General features: G+C 40.7%; 1 protein-coding gene across 3 annotated transcripts; it reads right to left on the bottom strand.

The window, feature by feature from the left end:
- Positions 1-113: 113 nt before the first annotated feature.
- LOC139584471 (mitochondrial glutamate carrier 1-like) lies at positions 114-9,903 on the bottom strand. 3 transcript variants are annotated; one of them, XM_071416368.1, is made up of 9 exons: positions 9,835-9,890; positions 9,476-9,674; positions 3,967-4,054; positions 3,268-3,323; positions 2,590-3,038; positions 2,316-2,493; positions 1,415-1,512; positions 982-1,051; positions 114-896 (listed from the first exon to the last, which is right to left on the bottom strand). In XM_071416368.1, the coding sequence occupies exons 5-9, from the start codon at positions 2,648-2,650 to the stop codon at positions 755-757; spliced, it is 549 nt and encodes a 182-aa protein (XP_071272469.1). In that variant the 5' UTR covers positions 2,651-3,038; positions 3,268-3,323; positions 3,967-4,054; positions 9,476-9,674; positions 9,835-9,890; the 3' UTR covers positions 114-754. The 3 variants fall into 3 exon arrangements, with proteins under 3 accessions (XP_071272469.1, XP_071272471.1, XP_071272470.1); XM_071416370.1 differs by lacking the exon at positions 9,476-9,674 and having other exon boundaries at positions 9,835-9,903; XM_071416369.1 differs by lacking the exons at positions 9,476-9,674; positions 9,835-9,890 and having other exon boundaries at positions 3,967-5,020.
- Between the last annotated feature and the right edge of the window lie 1,056 nt (positions 9,904-10,959).

Raw genomic sequence — 10,959 nt, 5'->3', positions numbered from 1 at the left:
ATGGATCTTATCATAGGCTATACTAAGTTGTACATCAAACAAACTTCTGCTGAATTCCAAAATGTGTAAGATAAACGCAAGATGTTTAGGACAAGAGACTCCATCAGCAGAAATAAGGCTTTATTTGCATAATCTTTATTGTGCGTATGACATGTAATTCAAAGATGCATTAAAAAAGGTTAAGTTAACAGTTACAGCTAGCTCTGAAGAGGTTTGCTTCCGAGCCTGAGTTGTGGAGAACAGGAAGGTAAGACTTTTGAGTGCAGGCCCAGCAGTCTTAACCTGTAGGAGAGGAGCCTGGCTGTTCAGTGGGTTACAGTACAGAGACTAGGATTAAAGCATTAACAGGAGGAGTCCAAGATTACAACTCTGGACTCACGGATGGGAAAGAAACTCACTGGGGAGGAAAGCCAATGCGGAGGTTGTCCTTTTTCATGAAACGAAAAGGATCTCTGTGAAAGGTGGACCAATTGCCGGCCACATTTTAGACTTCTCATGGCAGTGTAATCAGCATTATACAACATTAGTAAATAAAATGTTTGATAGTTTAAAAACAAATGTTGATGGATTTGTCACTTACATATAAAGTGCTTTTGTCAAACAACATGATAGCTTGGTAACTTCCTTAGTGATGGCAAAGTCAAGGAGCCTTTGCATAAGAACCATGGAGAGTTCTCTCTCTCCCTCCGTTCACGTTCACTGCTGAATGAAGCAGTATGTTTTGTACTGTAAGGGACACAGCATGTGGCAGTTGCTATCCCAGTAGCCCTAGCAACAGCTCTCCTACGCCCAGGAAGTAGACCCCCTGTGCGATGCCAAAGAGGGGGGCGATGACCAGTAAGCGACACGTTGCCCCCTTGAGGAATGTTGCTGGGCCCTCTTTACTCCAGATCCTCCTATGGAAGTGTGAGAAACCTGCTGTCAACCAAAGGTTAGCAGATACATATTGGAGAAATGTGGGTTTTATGGTGCAAGCCTTACCGTGTGCAGTCAACAATGCCACGGTATGTGTCCTCCCCCTTCTGCAAGGTCTGTATACGAGTCTTTATGACTGCCAACAAACACACACACTGAAACCAATGTAAACTCAACTGCCCTTAACAAAGTACAGACAATGTGGGTATCGTGCTCTGGGATTGCAGAGTTATTGATAATGTATTTCATACCATTGTACTTGGGGTCTCATGGTATAATTTAATTGTAATCCGCTAATCAAATTCAATAGCCTTTGCAATCCCAACCCAACACAGGAATCAGCCCTTACAAACTGCCCCTGTATGACATCTACAGATTAGATGGTCTTATTGTGGACATTAACGTTTAGGACTGAATGATATGCACTGCTACTGAATACAGTGGTTTATCTCTCCTTTATGGGTCTCCCCCAGCCCTTCCCTGCCTCTGTCTCTCTCACCGTCAAATGGTGTGACAGCTACAGCTGCCACTGATCCGGCTGTGCAGCCTGCTGTGAAGGACTGCAGGAAGGGGGCCCACTCCTGCAAGTCTCCATGACTACTCGGCCCTTCCCAGCGTGTTCAGGTTGGTGAACAGCGGGAAGTAGATCATAGAGAAAGGAACATCCCAGGAATACGAAAAGAACGGAGGCATGTTTCAGTCGGTCCACAGCTAGATTCAGCCTGCCAGACATACAATAACTGCAGTAACCTATTGATTTATGTTGGCCTTGATTAGCCAGGGTTCCAGACCACACATACAGTAAGTACTGTACATATGTAAAAGACCAACGTATCAACAGAAATACAAAATATTGAACGGAGCGATGCAATATGTGGTATATGTAAATCAGGCAGCCTTTACAAGAAGTAAATCAAAGTCTTTGCCACAAACTAATCACCAGTAATGAGACAAATCAGGCCTGACAGTGAGTCTAGCAGGTTACCTCAGTTCAGTCAGTTCAGGATTTAGTCATTCCGAACTGAACAAGAGAAACGTGTATGTGTGTGCTTCACAGGAGGCTGCTGAGGGGAGGACGGATCATATTGATGTACGGAACGGCACAAATGGAATGGCATCAAACACCTGGAACCATGAGTTTGATGTACAGTATTTGATACCGTTCCACTGATTCCGCTCCAGCCATTACCACGAGCCCATCCTCCCCAATTACGGGGCCTCAACCTCCTGTTGTGTGCTTGTACCACAGGGAGTGAGTGAGTGATTGAGTGTGTGTGTGCGGTGTGCGTTTTTTTGACACGTACAATTTGTCTAATATCTTTCATTTAGCTTTTCACTTTCTATGCTATTTGCCTATGTGGATTTGTCAGAGGCAGAGAGAGAGACAGAGAGTGTCACACCTCATCAGTGTGGCTCCTGCTCCCCAGTAGAGGCCTGGCAGGCCTCGTGTCTTCAGTAGCTTCAGGGTGATACGGATGGCAGTGGTCCGAGGTGGAGGGGCAGGCTGGGCTGGAGGAGATGGACCAGGAGCTGGACCAGAAGCTGCAGTGTGTGCTTGGACCACTCTGCTTATGGCAGCTGTCACACACACACACATCACATCAGTGCCAAAAAACTTCAGCAGCAGAGTCTGAGATGTGGTTGGCCTAAGGACAAACGGTTCACAGAACTCACCCAACCTTCCTGCGTCCTGCAAATGGATCTTGAGCATCTCCATGGGTGTGGTCACTATCATCTGGCAGGTCCCCGCCCCATATCCTGCCAGTATCTCCCCCCACAGGGGCAACTTCCTGTGGGCCAAATGACAGGGTTAACAGACTAATAAATAGACACATAGCAATAATAACAATAATGGCACCACCCCTGATAAAATGGTACAGTTTACTGTAGCAATAGTACCTTAGTTTGTCTGACTTTATTACATGAATGTTATGTTAACTTGATGGATAAAAAAGTACTCTCGGGTATGTAAATTTATGTTTCAGTTAAATAGTTAAAAGTGTAAGTGCTGTGCTCGGACAAAAAGTTAGTTTCCCATCCTTGGAGAGCTTCTGTCTGAAGATATAATTTGCTGCCAGTTTAATGGCAATCTCTGGTGTGATGAGTGAGATTCACTGCTGCACCTGTGGAAAAAATAGTAATGGATTATAACAACACAATCTACAGTTAACGTCATTAAAAAAACGTCCCCTGCACTTTCATATGATTAGCTCTAGGCTAGTTAATAACTCTAGGTGCTCAATACTTTCAAAGGGTATAATACATGGTTTATAGCAGTTATTTCAATTTAGGCAGTGTCAGCTACACTCATAACACAGAATTATACATTACATTAATCCAGGGAAATAGTACCTCGATACATCCCAAAGTAACCTTCCAACTTTACTCTCTTCGTCAAACAGTCCAGCCTTCACATCAAAAGGAGAAGTATTCAGGTAAAAATCAGTTTGGGTGAACTTTCTGATATATTCATGATATATCTTATAAATCAAATCAAACTTTATTTGTCACATGCACCAAATACAACAAGTGTAGACTTTACTGTGAAATGCTTACTTACAAGCCCTTAACCAACAGTGCAGTTCAAGAAGATGAACATATTTACCATGTAGACTAATATAAAAAGTAACACAATAAGAATAACAAGAACGAGGCTATATACAGGGGGCACCGGTACCAAGTCAGTGTGCGGGGGTACAGGCTAGTTGAGGTAATCTGTACATGTAGGTGGGTGCGAAGTAACTATGCATAGGTAACAAACAAACAGCGAGTAGCAGCAGTGTACAAAAGGGAGGGTCAAGGTAAATTGTCCAGTGGTGATTTTATGAATTGTTTAGCAGTCTAATTAATGGCTTGGGGGTAGAAGCTGTTGAGGAGCCTTTTGGTCCTAGACTTGGTGCTCCGGTACCGCTTGCCATGCGGTAGCAGAGAAAACAGTCTATAACTTGGGTGACTGGAGGGCTTTGGGCTTTCCTCTGACACCGCCTAGTATATAGGTCCTGGATGGCAGGAAGCTTGGTCCCAGTGATGTACTGGGCTGTTTGCACTAACCTCTGTAGCGCCTTATGGTCAGATGTCGAACAGTGATGCAACCGGTCAGGATGCTCTCAATGGTGCAGCTGTAGAAACTTTTGAGGATCTGGGGACCCATGCCAAATATTTTCAGTCTCCTGAGGGGAAAAGGTTTTGTTGTGCCCTCTTCACAACTTTTATAACTGATGCTTATTGACCATGCATAAACAATGAATACCATTTAGTAATTTGCTTTTCTATACAATACAGTGTCTTGTCAATCTTAACAAAACCCTACATCACAGAATGTTGGTTGTTCAGCATCACTTAAACACAGCTACACACTACAAACATAATTGATGGACACTTTCCTTTAAAGTTAGAATCCTTAATTGTATCAATAAGTTGAGGGATGGGCCTGTAGAAATGTAACCACTCTTAAATGAATAGACAGTGCTATGGATGCAAGGACCGACCATCCATGATACTGTTTACATTGTTTACAAACAGAGTAAAACAGGTTTATATATTTGGGTTCTGATGGGGTTCCACAGTTGAACTAAGCTCATGAGGCATTTATAAGTTATATACCTATTGATTCTTGAAGAATATATCATTCATTTCTAAGTCCAAAAATACATGTATCAACTAAGGATTCTAAATTTAATTGGTTCACATTTGGTTCACAGTTTGATTTTCCATTGATTTGATTAAACTTCATTAGCAGCTACTAGATTGTTACTTAATTAAAAGACCATGAGTAGTCAGGATGCCAAAGGATCACTCCTGTGCCAACCAGTAACTCACTTTACCAATGTAAATATAGGCTCAATGCACACTCAACCCTATGATGCCATAGTGTGTACAGGTGTATAGAGATAGACAGTTGTCTGTACTAGACAACTAGTAGAGCCAAGCATGTAAATAACTAGTACTATAGAGCCAATAATTGGTTATTTTCCCTGTCTGATTTCTTGTGGAAGCCACTCAGTAAATGTAGCGCTCACCAAAACAGCACCAAACACTTGTTTTGAATGCAAATGTTCAAAAACACATTTGACCTAATCTGCCCTTATGGACAGCTTAGTCTGATTACTTGAAAACAATTACTGTGTGCATGAGTCAAAACAGAACTATTCTCTCTTTCATCCAATTCAATAAACTGTACTTTATTTACTTTTTTTATTTACTTTTTTATTTTATTGTGTGAACAAAGTAAATGAGGAACCAAGCCAAGGCAGTAGGTCATCACTAGTTACCAAACACACAAAGTACTAAACAATTTATCTTCCTAAAATGTGAATTTAAACCTAACCTTAACTACACTGCTAATTTTATGCCTTTTGTGTCACTACCAAAGTAAAATGGTTTTAAATGACTGTTTTGTATTGTCTGGAAACTCACTTGTAGAATTCGCTTGCAGTAGGTCTCTTAAAAAAGAGAAGCCGTGCAAGGTTATTAAACAGAAGTTATTCTTCTTTTGTTGATATCAGGTAACGTGCAACCTAACCCTGGCCCTGATATGCAATGTCTCCAAACCCCCTCTGATTTTAAATCAAGATCTGGTTTTGGTATTTTTCATTTAAATGTACGCAGCCTGTTGTCAAAAATTGATGGGGTTAGGATTTGGGCTAAATCAACTGATGCTGATGTAATTGTGTTTTCTGAAACCTGGCTCAGCAAGTCTGTTTTTGATAAGGATATTTGTATAAGTGGTTACAATGTTTATCGCACTGATCGGGTTAAGAAAGGTGGGGGTGTGGCTATATATGTAAAATGTAAATTCCATGTAAGTGTGGCAAAGTCTGAAACTATTTGTAAACAGTTGGAATTTCTTGCTTTGAATATTGAGGTTTCAAAGGGCCTTTCTATAACTGTGATTGGCTGTTATAGACCCCCCCTCTGCTCTCGGTGATGCATTTTCTTCTTTGACGCACCTTATGTTTAAACTTCTTTACAGTGAAATGATCTTGATTGGTGATCTCAACTGGTGTTGGTTAAAGCCTGTGTCTGATGATTTAAAAATGTTTTGTAATTCTATGAATCTTACCCAGTTGATTAACTCACCCACTCGCCCAAATCTTAAATACCCAGAGACATCTACCCTGATTGATTTGATATTGACAAATGTTCCACATAAATATTCTGCGGTTGGTGTTTTTTGTAATGATTTAAGTGACCATTGTGCTGTTGTTGCTGTTAGAAATACTAAGGTTCCAAAGACAAACCCACGTTTTATTCGTATGAGAAATTTGAAGTGTTTTAATGAGCAGGCTTTCTTTCATGATTTGTTTTATTTTGACTGGAGCAAGATTGAGCTTATCCCTGATGTGGAAACTGCCTGGATATTCTTTCATGGTGTTTTTTTCCAAATAGTAAACAAACATGCCCCATTCCGCAGGTTCAGGGTTAAAGGGCGGGATAATCCATGGTTTTCTTCTGAGCTGTCTTGTATTATTCACGACCGTAATCTAGCCTGGGCTAAAGCAAGGAAATCTTGTCTTATTTTTAGGCAGTTAAGAAACAAGTGTTCTTTTCTTCTCAGGAAGGCCAAGTCTGAATATTTTATGTCTGTTACCACTGATAACCTGAATGACCCTAGAAAGTTTTGGAATGCTATTAAGTCTATGTCTGGTAACAGTAATGTTAATGAAATACCGTCATGTGTTTTGAAGGACTCTGTTGCTATATATGACAAAACTGAAATGCTGAATTGTTTCAATGAGCACTTTGTATCATCTGGTAGGCTGTTTGATTCAGTGTCCTCTGTCTCTGTACAACCCTGTGTGGATGAACCAGTGTCCTCTGTCTCTGTACAACCCTGTATGGATGAACCAGTGAGAGCTGGTCAAACGTTTAGCTTTTTGCCATTCTCAGTGCAGGTGGTACATAAAGCCCTGAAATCCTTAGATCAAAGAAAGCCTGCAGGTCCTGATCTTTTGGATCCCTGCTTTTTAAATCTGGCAGCTGATTTCATAGCTGAACCACTTGCATATCTGTTCAATCTAACCCTGGAATGTAATGAAATTCCAAAGATCTGGAAATCAGCATTTGTCCTACCACTTTTAAAAGGGGGAGATCCAACTCTTTTAAATAATTATAGGCCAATCTCAAAGCTGTCACCCCTGGTGAAAATACTTGAAACCCTTGTAAGTGAACAGCTAAAATAGTTTTTATTTACTAACTCTATTTTATCAATGTACCAATAGGAAGAATAGCACAATTACAGCAGCCATGAAGGTTTAAAATGATATCACTGAAGCCCTTGACAAAAAACAGCACTGTGTCTCACTTTTTATTGATCTCTCTAAGGCTTTTGATACAGTTGATCATGCTATACTAAGGCAGAGATTGTTGAGTGTAGGTCTTTCGGAGCATGCAGTTGCATGGTTTGCTAACTATCTGTCTGATAGAACTCAGTGCACTCAATTTGATGGGCTTATGTCTGTTAAATTGTCTGTCCTGAATGGTGTGCCCCAAGGCTCTGTACTTGGTCCTCTCTTATTCACTATTTATATAAATGATTTAGACACAAATGTCCAAAATGCACAACTTCATTTTTATGCTGATGATACTGTTATTTACTGTTGTGCCTCGTCTCTTACAAAAGCTTTCCAGAACTTGCAAACTTGCTTTTTATACTGTTCAACATACCTTGTGTCAATTGAAGCTTATCCTCAATACTGACAAAACTAAACTAATGGTGTTTTCTAATGCAAGAAATAGACCTCTGAACCTTTCACCTATTACTACCTGTCAGGTCAAGGAGATTGAGGTTGTAACCTCATATAAATATCTTGGAATTCTAATTGATGACGGCCTCTCTTTTAAATTGCATATTCAACAACTTACAAAAAAATTGAAGCTGAAATTGGGATTTATTGTTCAGAAATGTGGTGGGTACTCTCTTCGTTCGCTGGACTTTATCCTGCTAACTGTTCCAAATGTCCGAACTGAATTTGGTAAAAGGTCTTTTATGTACTCTGCGCCATCGTCTTGGAACACCTTACAAAATAATTTTAAACTGGAAGAACTTGTCCCGATTGGTGTTTTTAAATCACTGATGAAGGATTTTGAGGCTGATTCCCTGACCTGTCAATATTTTTAATTTTCTGTTTTTGATTTTGTTATACTCTTGTGAATTCAATGGTTTTTACTAGATTACTTGTAGTTTTTCATGTTGTCTGTCTGTAATTTTTGTAATGACTTGGTGCTGCCTATCTTGGCCAGGACGCTCTTGAAAAATAGATTTTAAATCTCAATGAGCCCTTCCTGGTTAAATAAAGGTTAAATAAAAAATAAATAAATACAAATAAATAAAATGGAAATGGGAATGCTGGCATAGGGCAACAAAATGTTTCCTCCTTTCACATTATTGTTAGATTGAATCCTCCAGGTTCTAGGTGAAGAGATATATTGCAATGGGGGTTACCTAACTTTCTGCTCAGCCATCCTGTCTCTCATTGGGCTCCAGTTCAGTTTCCTTCCTCCTCCCATCGGCACAGCAGCTCAGCCCAAAGGTGTCATCACCACTACCGTACCCTTACCGGCCCACCTGTCTCCAGCACAAATGCAGCTTGCCACCTCTATGGTATCAATGTGGTGTCTGTTCTTCCACGGTGGTGAACCAATAGGGTTCCTCTCCCCTGTATTTTGTGGCACCCACCACCTGAGCTTAACCGGTGTCCTCTGGCCAGTATTCCTGCTCTGCTGTGCCACACAGGAATACCAGTGGTCTCTGTCTGTTCCAATAGAGCAAGGCCACACCAATGACAAGGGTCAGGTTACCTTTTCTCATACCTCACTATCATACAGAGGTCCTATTTATCTCTTTGTAAACTCTCTCAACTGCAGGGACAACTCTTTATGGCAATAGTTGTTCAGAGTATTGCAGAGGATTGAACGTCCACACACTGAATAAGAATTTTGACCGTAGATCTTATGATTGAAGGCCATGTTGGTCATTCATTAGCCGGATCCCAGATCTGTTTGCGCCATCATGCACAGGACAAGGAGCAGCAAGGAGTGGAAGGTCAGCACAAACACATCTGGTACCCAGGTAGGTCATTCATAATTCTGAGGCAGAATGTCCTGTGGCTCCCACACAGAAAGAGAACATCTTAAGTCTCTCTAATCTTATTGCTAAAAGGGATAAGATGATTTGATCTACCAAGGAGGGCAAAACTGAAAGATGACAAGCTTACCAGTTTCCTTTAGCTGTGTTTGAGATCCACCATTGTAACATTGGTTTGACTATTTTTTTCTGCTAACAATAATTGTCAGAAGCTGGTCTGTTATTATGCACAATATTACCCAAGCCGTAAAATCGACATCAGGTGTTCCCACCTACCCTCTTCTCCTCTTGTCCCCTTTCTTCCATTCTTATTTTTTTCTCTCCTTATTTCCTTCTCAGCTCCCTAATTAATCTCTCTTAATCTCCCCACCTCCATTCCCCCTCTGTCTATTTTTACCACTGTAAGCCATCTCTCTACCCTCGCTTCTCTCCTCCTTTGAAAAAATAATGAATTCACCTTTCTCCATCTCTCACCTTAGTTTTGACACCATTCTCTTGATTTCTCCTCAGTTCTTATCTTCCACCACAACCATCCTCCTAACCGTTCCTCTGGATCCCTTTCATCTTACAGCTCAGTCCTTTCTAGTGCCCAGTCAGTCACATTCTGCACATGCCTTTCACTGAGCCGCTCTGTGAAACTTTCTTTCAGCTCCGTTCCATTCACACTAGTCCCCTGCCAAAAACGCAGACAAGAGTTTACCCCATGCCAACTTCAACCCCCCCAAACCCCAACTGCTTCAAACTGCACCAAATCATCCAGCTCAGACAACATAGCTAATTTTTTGTCTGAAAAATTGGTTTTATCATGAGAAAGACAGCAGTGGGGAACTTACCCGTGTCAGTGCATCCCACAAGCAGGATCAAGCTGTCCACTTTCCTTTCACTTCAACAATGTGTGCAGCAACGGTAGTCAAGCAGCACAAGCTCCACCCTGCTCTGCTCCAACTATCTGATTTATATGAGTATTGGTTTTTAGTATTGATTTATGTTAATTGGAAAACAACTTCTGACATTGATAATTAGTCACATCAATGGCAAATACTTGCATCCCAGCAATAGTTTTAAATAAAAGTAAATGTAACTTTTAGACAAACATTTCTTATTTTGTGTTACAATATGTTGTCACATTACAGTACAAAGAACATTTAAAAAGGGTATAACTTACAAGAGAAAAATATAAACTGGTAGAACAATTGTTCTTATCTTTTGGAGTGGTACAAAGGTCAGAGTGACTGTGATACAGGTGGAAACAGGCGTACATTCTACATGCAGAGACAGAGATAGACTGGACTAAATGTTCACTGCCATAACAACACAGGGCTTACAAACCCTGTTATTGCCTGTCTTTATGTTTGCTATCTCATTATCTAGGCCTATTGTGTTCATTTTCTTCCACAATGAAAAGGTTGTTTTACAAAGAGTGGAAGCATTATGGATGGTATTTTTGTGGAGAGGAGGACTTTCAGAAAGCACCAATGAGAGAGCGGCTCTCACACCCCAGTTGTTGAAGTGGGTAAATGTGGCCCCCAGACTACCTGGTGTCAGGTTACATACCCTGGACTACCCTTAACTCCCGATGGAGAGGATTTTACAACTTTCATAGGCCATACTGAGACAATGAGTCCCGTCTCAAAAACTGCACAAGTGTTTCCAGAGGATCAATGGAAAAAATCAGCACTGACGATGTCGTGGGTATGATATTGACCAACCTAGGGTTGGATGCATAATCCATCCAAACTTTTGCTACTGCCTTAGTTTCATAAATCAAAGTCCTATAAGAGCACCCTTCCAGACCGTACTCAGAATAGTCTAATACAGTACTTACACACTAATGTCCCTTGCCACTAGAGTGCTTCCACAATCATCTATGTATATATTATATTTATGTATATTCTTTATTATTAATTGTATTATTTTCATTTCACTTTGACCAGCGTTGTTGGAGCTTGGAGCTTAAT

The sequence above is a fragment of the Salvelinus alpinus genome, chromosome 9 (genome assembly GCF_045679555.1).
Source record: "Salvelinus alpinus chromosome 9, SLU_Salpinus.1, whole genome shotgun sequence".
In the NCBI taxonomy this organism is placed as follows: Eukaryota; Metazoa; Chordata; class Actinopteri; order Salmoniformes; family Salmonidae; genus Salvelinus; species Salvelinus alpinus.
This window is presented reverse-complemented; position numbering and strand designations above follow the sequence as displayed.

What these genes read in the sequence shown, in the direction of transcription:
- LOC139584471 (XM_071416370.1), bottom strand. Translation starts at nt 2,650, where the DNA reads ATGATAGTGACCACACCCATGGAGATGCTCAAGATCCATTTGCAGGAC. An exon ending in AGCTGTCACACCATTTGACG is followed by an intron (nt 1,052 to 1,414) that starts GTGAGAGAGACA and finishes GTTTGTTGGCAG; the next exon opens with TCATAAAGACTCGTATACAG. An exon ending in GGCATTGTTGACTGCACACG is followed by an intron (nt 897 to 981) that starts GTAAGGCTTGCA and finishes ACACTTCCATAG; the next exon opens with GAGGATCTGGAGTAAAGAGG.